This window comes from Molossus molossus, unplaced genomic scaffold, assembly GCF_014108415.1.
Source record: "Molossus molossus isolate mMolMol1 unplaced genomic scaffold, mMolMol1.p scaffold_m16_p_17, whole genome shotgun sequence".
Taxonomy (NCBI): domain Eukaryota; kingdom Metazoa; phylum Chordata; class Mammalia; order Chiroptera; family Molossidae; genus Molossus; species Molossus molossus.
In genome coordinates this window covers 19,793,248-19,805,565 of record NW_023425352.1, presented here as the reverse complement: position 1 = coordinate 19,805,565, position 12,318 = coordinate 19,793,248, and the positions used below count along the sequence as shown (strand labels likewise).

At 44.1% G+C, this 12,318-nt stretch overlaps 1 protein-coding gene across 1 annotated transcript in view; it reads left to right on the top strand.

Moving 5' to 3' along the window:
- SORCS3 (sortilin related VPS10 domain containing receptor 3) overlaps window positions 1-12,318 on the top strand; it is a 549,191-nt gene that overhangs the window by 168,291 nt on the left and 368,582 nt on the right. Inside the window, exon 2 of the mRNA XM_036265289.1 lies at window positions 1,682-1,749. Coding sequence (XP_036121182.1) covers window positions 1,682-1,749 — 68 coding nt within the window. The remainder of the gene's footprint in view (window positions 1-1,681; window positions 1,750-12,318) is intronic.

Below are 12,318 nucleotides of genomic sequence, written 5' to 3'. Positions count from 1 at the left end.
AAGGGGAGAAGTCTATTATGTGTATGTGTGTGTATTAATTCAACAAAATAGGAACTACCTGGCACATTGCTAGGCATTTAGTTGGGAAGGGTATGGTTAAGTCTCTTGCCTTCATTGGCCCCTGAATTGAATGAATGAGGAAACTCATTGTGAATGGGAGAGGCAAGGACCACTGAGTGACTGTGAAGAACACTTCTTTGCCTGGGATTCATACTACTTGCTGTTGCACTGTGCTAATAGGTCAGGTGACTCAGTAGATTCTACTATTCTACAAAGAACCATGCCATTGATGTCTTCCTTAGCTTGGTGTTTTTTTTTTTTTTGCAATCCACACTCCCTAGCACGGGGCTCAATCAGAGAGGAGACCTATAAGCCCTCCAGTAATGGCCCTGCAGAAAAGTTGAATGTTCCAAACCAACTTTGCCATGGACTCTCTCTGACCTATCACGGGTCCCATCCTTGCTTCTATTGTTTTCTTAGTTTACATAAAATAAATGGAAATGAAGCTGACCGACCCCATGGGGTGCTGGATGAGAATAAATATCGAAGTGAGTGTTTTGTCATCAATTAAATGCCATAAACATGTTCAATATAATGGCTGATTATTTTTCTTTAATCTTAAATTGATACCTAGAATGGGAAAGCCCCATCTCGGTTGCGGAAATTCATTATCTCTGGAAGAGTTTAATAGCTGTGGTGCAAATGAACTGGAGGAAGTTAAATGGTGGAATGGGAAGGAGCTGAGAAAAGTGAAACGAGTTGTGCATTAAATTTAGATAAACACAATTATGTGTAACTGGATTATCACGCGTGCAGACAGACACTATATATGAGGCACCTGCGTTTTGATTAAAATCGATTCAGGTGCATGTGCTTAGCATCCTTGTAGGCGTGGAGTTGTGCCTAAGACACTGTCCAGGTTCATGAAAGGCAGGCAAGGAGATGTTTTATGTCTAAGTCCCCAGCTGGAGAAGTTTAAAGGGCATAGGACCAGACTGACCAGCCAGAGACCATTTCCGCAAACTGCTAATAGGCAGCTCCAGCTCTCTGACAGGTACAGTTTCCTTCTGGGTTTTGTAATTTCAACTGGAGTCAGGAAAGTGGTCCTGGAGTCCAGTGTAGTTTGATGACCTGCTTACTCCATGGTGAGGACAGATGCTATTTGGGAGATGACAGATGGCATCAGAGAATGTTAGGCACTGGACCTGCCTCCCAATCAAGTATTTATGCTCCTAGCGATGGCAACAAAATCTCTTTGAACCCTTCTGTAGACAGAGTGAGGCCCAGTTCCTTCTACCCTTTTAGCCCAAGTCTGAAAGTCAGAGTCACCCCCAGATCAAAAGCAGCCCATCCTCTGATCTCCAGGTGGCCATTCTAGTGAACAGAGCCTGCAGCCATACCTGACCTTGGTGGAGAAAGCTGTCCATTCCACGTTAATCTGTTGGCATGTTTTCATTTCAAAGGAAGAGCATCTTCAGGATTAAAATAAATGCTACCAGTTACAGGGAAGCATTAAATTAATATGCTTGGTCTTATAATACCCTCAACTCATTGGATAGCTACTAAGCCCTCCTCTGGGTGATTTGAGATGCAGTGTACATTGTTACCCAAACTAAAGTAAGCTTCCTTTTTCTCCCCCTTTCCTTCCTCTCCTCTGCACGCCTCCTCCTCCCCCTCGCAGGTTATACTTATCCTGACGAAGCTGTATGACTTCAACCTGGGGAGCGTGACCGAGAGTTCACTTTGGAGGTAAGTGGATTCGAGTTTCTTAAGGAGCTACTTGACTCGGCTCACGTGGGAAATGCCAGCTCAGGGGCTGGGAAGCCTGTTTTGGAAGGAGCAGGAGATGGTCCTCCTCCTGCAGGCCCTCTGTAATGGCCCCGGTGGAACTGGTGGTCCAAGCCTGTGAATCGCCTTAGCCCTCTGCCGGTTGCACATTCTCCTCGGTCGTGTTGTTGCTTCTCTGGTCCTCAGTCTCTGGTGCTTCCTGACCAACACAGGCGTGGTTGGAGAGCTGCGGAGCGTGCCCGACACAAGGAGAGGCCGTGGGTGAGGGATCTGCCGTAGGAGGGACACTTGCCCTGGCTGTGACTGTTTTCGGTCCTTTGCGTCTATGAGATGCTGTGTTTCTGAGAAGCACGTGGGAATCAGGTCTGTGCAATGACTTTCACGGTCCCCAGCTATTGGGGGCTGCTTCCTCCATAAAATAATGTTAAAAGGTATATTTTATGAGTGTATTGGTATAAAGACAAGTGTGTTCAAACATTTTTTCCAGCCTACAATTGTATTTTTTGTTTTGACTTGAAAAGAACGAAAGCATTTGTGCCCTAGGCTCTGTGCCCATTGTGTGTGCCGAAGAGGTCAGATCCGATGGGACTCGGGGGCGCACGAGACAGGAAGACGGATGTGGGTGGGTTAGGTGAGACAGGGCTTGCATGCTGCCATGAGCCTCAAGTTTCTCTGGATAGGGGGTGCCTGCACACGTCCCTTCCACAGACCTCCTCCCACGCTCTCCGGCTCACAGCCACACTGCCTGCAGTCACACAGGACGACAGCAAGTTCATCAGCCACTGTGAGCTGGCACTTCACGCTCCATACCTATTCTGTCCATGGGACTCAAGAGGCTGTGTATGTATCCTGCTTACATGGTCCTTTGCAAATACTGGGGAAGATGCTGACACTAAAGGCCATTCTCTCTGCTGCATCGTCATCCAGAGCCCTGTCCTGAGGGTGTCCTGGGGTCCTGGAGCAGAGGGGTCTGGGACATGAGTATCTGTACACCTTGCTGCTTCTTTATCTGACTTGTTTGTTTGCAAAGGACTAGCCAGAACCTCTCTCCCAGGAAGGGGGAGCAGTCACAGCATTATTAAATATTTAGGGGTTAATTGCTCAAATTGACTGAAGCCTGCCTCCGTGTGCACAGGATGTTCAAGGCCTAATTTTGCTGCTCATTGAAAATTGGCAGAGGTGTAAGTAACCGGGGTGCTTGTGACAGATGAAAGCATGCTTAGGCCTGCTCACATGGGACTCCCAGGAGCCAGCGCCTCAGAAACCCTCCCCGCGGGCCCAGTCACAGTGGTACTGTGGCGGCCCTTTAAGCCGGACTCCTGTGCTGTCTGCCTGGTGCAGATTATGAAACAAGCCACAGGTGGAGCGACCTTTTAGGGATTTGATACTGGGCTTATCCTTTGGATAAATGTTATATAGGAATGTAGTTTTCTTTTAATTTTTATTTATTGATTTTAGAGAGAGAGAGGAGGAAGAAAGAGAGAGAAACATTGATTTGTTGCTCTACTTATTTATACATTCATCGGTTGATTCCTATATGTGCTCAGACCAGGGACTGAACCTATAACCTTGGCGTATAGGGACGACGCTCTAACCAACTGAGCTCCCTGGCCAGGGCTAGGAGTGTACTTCTGTGCTCTGTTCCAGAAGGTTCATGGGTCTGATAAAGCCCAGCTTAGGAACCTGGATACAGTATGATCGAGGAAAGAAACTGCTCCTAAACTTTGTGGGAATTGTCCAACTTGCTGGGGCCTCTTCTGACTTCTTTTTTTTTTTTTTTTTTAAATTTTTATTTATTTATTTTTTTGTTACAGATATTTTACCTTTTTACCCCATTGGCACCCCCCACCCCACCCCCCCTCCACCCTGTCCCCGGCTTAGTTGTCCATGTCCATTGGTCATGCATACATGCATATAAGTTCTGTGGTTTATCCCTTCCCACCCCCCCACCCCCCATCCCCTCTTCTGAGGGATGTCAGTCTGTGCCCCACTTCCATGTGTCTGGGTCTACTGTATTCCTCAGACTGTTATGTTCATTATATTCCGTATATAAGTGAGATCATGTGGTATTTGTCCTTCTCTGCTTGGCTTCTTTCACTTAGGATAATACTTTCCAGGTCCCTCCATGTCGTCTCAAAGGATAAGAGATCTTTCTTTCTTACCGCTGCATAGTATTCCATTGTGTATATGTACCACAGCTTTTTGATCCATTCGTCTACTGGTGGACACTTGGGCTGTTTCCAGATCTTAGCTATTGTAAATAGTGCTGCTATGAACATGGGGGTACATATATTCTTCCTGATTGGTGTTTCAGGCTTCCTAGGGTATATTCCCAGCAGTGGGATCACTGGGTCAAATGGAAGTTCAATATTTAATTTTTTGAGGTAGCACCATATTGTTTTCCATAGCGGCTGCACCAGTCTGCATTCCCACCAGCAGTGTATTAGAGTCCCCTTTTCTCCACACCCTCGCCAACACTTGTTGTTTGATGATTTGTTGATGGCAGCCATTCTGACAGGTGTGAGGTGATACCTCATTGTTGTTTTAATTTGCATCTCTCTGATGATTAGTGATGTTGAGCATTTCTTCATATGTCTCTTGGCCATTTGTATGTCCTGTTTGGAGAGGTGTCTATTCAGCTCCTCTGCCCATTTTTTAATTGGGTTCTTTGTCTTCCTTTTGTGGAGTTGTATGAGCACTCTGTATATATTGGAAATTAACCCCTTATCTGATACATCATTGGCAATGATGTTCTCCCATACAGTGGGTTGCCTTTCCATTTTGATGATTGTTTCTTTTGCTGTGCAGAAGCTTTTTAGTTTGATGTAGTCCCATGTGTTCATTTTCTCCTTTATTTCTGTTGCCTTAGGTGATGTATCAGTGAAAATTCTGCTCCGTATGATGTCCGAAATTTTGTTGCCTACATTTTCTTCTAGAATTTTTATGGATTCACGGGTCACATTTAAGTCTTTTATCCATTTTGAGTTTATTTTTGTGTATGGTGTAAGTTGATGGTCTAGTTTCATTTTTTTTGCATGTAGCTGTCCAGTTTTCCCAACACCATTTATTAAAGAGGCTGTCTTTACTCCACTGTATGCTCTTGCCACCTTTGTCAAATATTAATTGAGCGTATTGCCTTGGGTCCATTTCTGGGCTTTCAGTTCTGTTCCACTGGTCTATATGCCTGTTCTTGTGCCAGTACCAGGCTGTTTTGGTTACAGTCGCTTTGTAGTATAACCTGATATCTGGTATTGTGATCCCTCCAACTTTGTTCTTCTTTTTCAAGATTGCTGTGGCTATTCGGGGTCTTTTTTGGTTCCATATGAACTTTTGAAGTATTTGTTCTAGTTCTATGAAATATGTCGTTGGTATTTTGATGGGTATTGCATTGAATCTATAGATTGCTTTGGGTAGTATGGACATTTTAATTATGTTAATTCTTCCAATCCATGAACAGGGTATGTGCTTCCACTTTTTTATATCTTCCTCTATTTCTTTTTCAATGACCTGTAGTTTTCTGCAAATAGGTCCTTTACTTCTTTGGTTAAGTTTATTCCTAGGTATCGTAATTTTTTTGGAGCGATGATAAATGGGATTGTTTTTTCAGTTTCTCTTTCTGTGAGCTCATCATTGATGTACAAGAATGCCGTCGATTTCTTGACGTTAATTTTGTATCCTGCTACTTTGCCAAATTCATTTATTAAGTCTAATAGATTTTTGATGGATTCTTCAGGGTTTTCTATGTATAATATCATGTCATCTGCAAATAATGACAGTTTCACTTCCTCCTTTCCAATTTGGATCCCTTTTATTTTTTCTTCACATCTGATTGCTGTGGCTAAGACTTCCAGTACAATGTTAAATAAGAGTGGCGAAAGTGGACATCCCTGTCTTGTTCCTGTTCTTAATGGAAATGTTTTTAGTTTCTGTCCATTGAGTATGATGTTGGCTGTAGGTCTTTCATATATAGCCTTTATTATGTTGAGATATGATCCCTCTATTCCTACTTTGCTGAGCGTTTTTATCAGAAATGGATGCTGGATTTTGTCGAATGCTTTTTCAGCATCTATTGATATGATCATGTGGTTTTTATTCTTCATTTTGTTTATGTGATGTATCACGTTTATTGATTTGCGAATATTGTACCAGCCTTGCATCCCTGGAATGAATCCCACTTGGTCGTGGTGAATAATTTTTTTGATGTATTTCTGGATCCGATTTGCTAGTATTTTGTTCAGGATTTTGGCATCTATGTTCATCAGGGATATTGGCCTGTAGTTTTCTTTCTTCGTAGTGTCTTTTTCTGGTTTTGGAATTAGAATTATGCTGGCCTCATAGAATGTGGTTGGAAGTCTTCCTTCTCCTTGAATTTTTTGAAATAGTTTGAGGAGAATGGGTGTTAGTTCTTTTTTGAATGTTCGGTAAAACTCCCCTGTGAAACCATCTGGGCCTGGGCTTTTGTTTGCTGGGAGAGTCTTGATTACTTCTTCAATTTCCTTAGTTGTTATTGGTCTGTTCAAGTTTTCTATCTCTTCCGGGAATAGTTTTGGGAGACTGTGTGTTTCTAGAAATTTGTCCATTTCGCTGAGATTGTTGAATTTGTTGCCATATAGTTGTTCATAGTAGTTGTTAACGATCTTTTGTATTTCCGTGGTGTTGGTTGTTACTTCTCCTCTTTCATTTCTGATTTTGTGTATTTGGGTTCTCTCTCTTTGTTTCTTGGTGAGTCTAGCTAAGGGTCCATCTATCTTGTTTATCTTTTCGAAAAACCAGCTCTTTGTTTCATTGATCCTTTGAATTGTTTTTTTGGTCTCTATGTCATTTATTTCTGCTCTGATCTTTACTATTTCCTTCCTTCTACTTGCTCTGGGGTTTTCTTTTTGTTTGCTTTCTAATTCTTTAAGTTGTGAGGTTAGACAGTCAATTAGAAATTTTTCTTGTTTTTTGAGGTAGGCCTGTAGTGCTATGAACTTCCCTCTCAGAACTGCTTTTGCTGCATCCCATAGATTTTGTGTTGTTGTGTGTTCATTTTCATTGGTTTCCAGGAAGTTTTTAATTTCTTCCTTGATCTCCTCGGTGACCCATTCATTGTTTAATAACATGCTATTTAGCCTCCATGTGTTGAAATGTCTTTGCATGTTCTTGTTGCAATTGATTTCTAGTTTCATGCCATTGTGATCTGAGAAGATGCTTGATATGATTTCAATCTTCTTGAACTTGTAGAGATTTAGTTTGTGTCCTATCATGTGGTCTATCTTTGAGAATGTTCCATGTGCACTTGAGAAGAATGTGTATTCTGTAGTTTTGGGGTGTAATTCTCTGTAGATATCTATTAAATCCATTTGGTCTAGTGCTTCATTTAGAGTCTCTGTTTCCTTGCTAATTTTTTGCCTAGAGGATCTATCCAGTGCTGTCAACGGGGTGTTGAAGTCCCCTGCTATGATTGTATTGTTGTCGATTTCTCCATGGAAGTCCTCCAGAAGATTTTTAATATATTTCGGTGCTCCTATATTGGGTGCATATATGTTTATCAAGGTTATATCTTCCTGTTGGATAGATCCTTTCAATATTATGTAGTGGCCGTCTTTGTCTCTAGTTATGGTCTTCATTTTGAAATCTATTTTATCAGATATGAGAATTGCTACCCCAGCTTTTTTTTGCTTTCCATTTGCTTGGAAAATTTTTTTCCATCCCTTCACTTTCAACCTATGTGAGTCTTTTGTTGAGAGGTGGGTCTCTTGTAAACAACATATAGATGAGTCATGCTTTCTTATCCAATCAGCTACTCTGTGTCTTTTTATGGGAGCATTCAATCCATTTACGTTTAAGGTGATTATTGATATGTACTTATTTATTGCCATTTTTGTTTAGTGTGGTTCTATTTTTCTTCCCATTTCTACTGCTAATTACAGCAGTCCTTTTAACATTTCTTGCAGTGCTGGTTTGGTGCTAATGTATTCCCTTAGCTTTTTTTTGTCTGGGAAGCTCTTTATTTGATCTTCTATTTTGAATGATAGCCTTGCTGGGTAGAGTAGTCTTGGATTCAGATTCTTGTTTTTCATGACTTTGATTACTTCATGCCATTCTCTTCTGGCCTGTAGTGTTTCTTGTGAGAAGTCAGCTGAGAGCCTTATGGGGTTCCCTTTGTAGGTAACCTGTTGCTTATCTCTTGCTGCTTTTAGGATTCTCTCTTTGTCTTTAATTTGTGGCATTTTAATTACTATGTGTCTTGGTGTGGGCCTGTTTGGGTTCTTCTTACTTGGGACTCTCTGTGCTTCTTGAACTTGAATGCCTTCTTCCTTCACCAAATTAGGGAAGTTTTCTCTCACTATTTTTTTGAATATATTCTCTATCCCTTGCTCCTTTTCTTCTTCTTCGGGGACTCCTATGATGCGAATATTATTACGTTTCCAGGTGTCCCATAGTTCTCTTAAGCTGTCTTCCTGTTTTTTAATAGTTTTTTCCTTTTGTTTTTCTGATTGGTTGATTTTTTCTACCCTGTCTTCTAATTCACTGATCCGGTCCTCAGCTTCCCCTACTCTGCTTTTTAAACCTTCCAATGTGTTTTTCATTTCGGATATGTCATTTTTTATCTCTTCTTGTTGGTTTTTAATTTCCATTTGGCTTATTTTCAGTGTCTCTATGTCCTTACTCATGCTGTTCAGCTTCCTCAAGATCATGGCTCTGAATTCTAGCTCTGTTAACATGCCTAATTGCTCCACATTGATCTCATCTTCGGTGGAGGTGTCTTGCTCTTTCATTTGGCTTCTGTTTCTGTGTTTCACCATTTTAGCTATCACTGTGGGCTTTGGAGCCTGTCAAGTTCTCCCTGTGGGTGTTGGTGTTCTGCTGTTTGTGGCTCCCTCTCCTGTGTTTAGATGAGCGAGGGAGGACCCGCGTTGAACACCACTGTCAAGTCTTACTTTCCTGGTTAAAGTTGCCAGCCCAGGAAACGTACTGTTATCCTCTAGCTTTTTGCCTGGTGGCTAGCAGTCTAGGTTAATTGATCAGTTTTGGGTTGTCAGTTGATTGAAAAACTCCCTCTGGTGCTCAGCCAAGGGGCTTTCAGGAGGGTGGGGCAGATGCTGGTTGTTAGTGAGCCTCAATTAGCACTTCAATGGCCCACAGGGTGGGGTTGGATCTCCGAGGGAGGGGCTGCTGCCTCTCTCAGAGCCCTGGGAAGGAGCAATGTGGCCACAGTCCTGAGTGGCTGCACTCAGCCAAAGCTCTGGGCGCCCTCCAAACCCCGAGTGTCCCGACACAGTTCCAGTCCAGTCCGCCCTCCCTCCGCCGGAGCCCAAGGTGAGTGGCTGTGGCTGTTTCAGCCTCTGTCCCGGCTGCGCTGCGGGGCCGCCTGGGAGTGTGACCTGCGGGCGCCGCTTACAGCTGAGGCCGCTGCCGAGCTGCCGACCGTGGGCTCCCAGCCCCGTCTCGCGCCTTCGCAAGCCTACCGGGATGGTCAGTGTCCCTCGTTGTATGGTCCTCGCAAGCTGCTTTTCTGTTGGTTTTTCCCGTCGATTTGTCTGTGTTATAGTTGTAATTCCAGTTTGGTTCTGGGAGACGGTCTGTGTAGCTCCGTTCACTCCGCCGCCATTTTTCGGTCTCTCTTCTGACTTCTGATTGTCTTCCCCGCTCAGCCCCTATGGATCTCCGCCTCCCACTCTCTGTTCTAGCCTGATGATGAGGCATTTTACAGTGAGAGCCCGGAGCACTGTGATCGCCCTAGTAGTACAGGGTGCAGAGAAAAGAAACTAAATTAAACATGCACTCTCTAGGTTTCATGATTTGGCCCAACATGCTTAACCAGGTTGAAATTGAATTTGGTGATTCTTCAATTTTCCCTGTATCAGGGAAGCCTGGAGCGGTGGCTGTCATGACAGGATGACACTCCCTGGCAGGTAGCAGTGTGATATAATTATTTGCCTCATTGGATTAATAACTCAGAGGCCATCTACTTCTAAATAGACCACGCTGTTGAAAAGCACTCAGCAGTGCAGCAGTACCTTGTGTCCTCGTGACACTTTCTGGAACTCCTTGGTGCTAGTCCATGGGAAGTGGGTAAAGTTTTTTCCCACCGACAGACGGATGGCTGCGTACATTGGCCATTAGCACAACCGTCTGTTGGCACCTGTTAGTCAAACAACATTTGACATATAGGATTTCAAGCTTAGAGAATTAGTGAGGTTAGGGGCTGACTTTTAAAAAAGAACCAGGGTTTCACTTTCAGGGTATTTTCAGCCCTTAGATTGTCCATCCGTCTAGAGTGATACTGGGCCCCAACTCTATTAATTTGATTGAAGCCTAACTCAAGGAGTCCGGTGAGTCAAGGTCCAGAGGCTCAGCCTCCCTTAGTTTCCTTCTCAGCAAAGTATTCGAGGGAAAGCCTGGGACTGGCGGCCTGGGTTCAAGTTCACGCTTTCTGCTTCGCACAGAGGGGGCTTGACCGTGTTCCTTCACCTGTCTGTGCCTCCATCTCCTGATCTGCCCAATGAGGGCTACACTAACATCTCCTCGCGTGGTTATGATGTTTCAGGGACACGAAAGGTGAGTGTCCCGGAGAAGTTCCTGGCAGGCAGTGCTGTGCGTGGAGCAGACTCGGGGCTTCCTCGTCATCATGCACGCGACCTGTGCTGAGGAGCTTCTCCGTGCCAGGTCCTGTGCCTCAGCTATCTTGTCCTGTCCTTACAACAAACTCGAGAGCCTGTTTTCTCATTTTACAGGTGAAAACATTGAGCATTTCAGAGGTTAACTGACTTGCCCCATGTCATACGGCTAAGAAGTGGGCGGAAGGGGATCCAGGTCTGAGGTCGTAAGTCTGCGAGTAGGGGCACTTCCTGGTTCCTGACCTTGGTCCCTTTCCCTAGTGTCACTTGTCCTCTGGTGCAGGCATCGAGGACTCGGGGGCAGGGCCGTGCTCTCCCTCGTCTCTGTCCCAATGGCGTGTAGTGTACACTTCCTGCCGTCGTCATACTCCTCTGCAGACACGGGTGTGCCTCTCTCTGCCTCATTTGTTGACATTTATGGTCCTTGATTTGGGAGCAAGAATGTCACTTTTCTCTGGAAGTGGAAACTGTGATAAGGCCAATTATTCCTTTGCCTGAGGTTTTTGAGTCTTTAGTTTTGATCAGAGGTCACAGTCGGGATTTATGTTTCTGACTGGCCAATCGCTTCTGGGACTCGGTTCTATGTCTTAAACCTTGGCACTGGACTCACAAACACATTACGTTTAGCTCAAAAATAAATTGTTTAAGGAACTAATTTCTGGAAAGAGATGAGCTAGCGCGCAGTTGCCCAGTTTCCATCTGTCCATCCCAAGCTCTACTCCTTAGCAAAGGTCCCTGAGTAGTCAGTTTATGATCGGTGTTCTTCTGTGGATTTCCTACTGGATAAGGGATCCTTGCAGACCTACATGCATTTGCAAAGGGAGCCAGGAATCCTTTGCAATAGGTGGTCTCCCTTCATTGTTACTTCACTTCGGTTCTTCTCTTTTCTCCTCTTTTGGTCCATTTCATTCACTCCCAGCCCAGCAGCATGGAAGACATTCTGCTCTTTGCTAAGCAACCAGGCGATACATTCCTTTGTCTGCCTGACCTCAGGGCAAAGGGACTTCAGACCGAGGGATTCCTGCTCAGGGTGTTTATGGAGTGTACCACTTTCCAGGCACATCCTCCTGGATACCTTCCCTGACTCGCCTCTGCTCGCCACTAATGTCACATCCCTACAGCGTTATGGTTTGTTCCCAGCCTGGGGACCTCTCAAGAGCAGGAGACATGTGCCTTTCTGATTTCTGGATCTACAAAGCCTAACCCTTGGGCAACAGTACATAAGGGCTTGGAGAACTGAGCTGACGTTCCAGTGGCCCCAAACCAATCCCAGCCCAGCCCTGCCTTGCCCTGTTGCTGTTCTTGTATTGAGTTGTCTCATCCTCTTGCCACTGGGGAATCCTGTGACTTTTCATCTGCTTTGCAAGCTGTTGCCTGGACCATTTATTTCCTTCCCTCATTGTTCTGTCAGTGACCTTTCTGGGGGATGCTGTGTTGTTGTTTTTTTTAAATAGGAATTGGAGACCTTTTGGATTTATTAATTTTTTGTTTGCCAAGAAAACCCTGATAATAATTGCTAAGACTTCCCAGAAGTTATTAGTTTACAAATTTTAATGACACTCATGATTTATTTATGTACCTCCCTCCCTCTCCAGCTGCTCACCCCAATTCCTTGGTGGAATTCCTGCTGAATCTGAGTGAATTAATGGAAACAAAGCAGCAGATTGGAATGGCATTTTTTTTTTTTTTTTTTTTGCTAGGCTGTTAATTAAAAGCTTTTCATCCTATTCGTTAATCTCTTCATATGTGAGGTCCCGAAAGCTGGGCTGATACAGGCTGTGAAATCCTCCCTCTAGAGCTGGGGCCTTCTTCTATTTGCTTTCAGTGGTAATAAATCTGGTGAAAACTCCTGAATGGGTCAGTGAGCATTCAATTGAACAGATATTAATCGAGCATCCATATGTAAGCAGCCCTGCGCGCTGCTGGG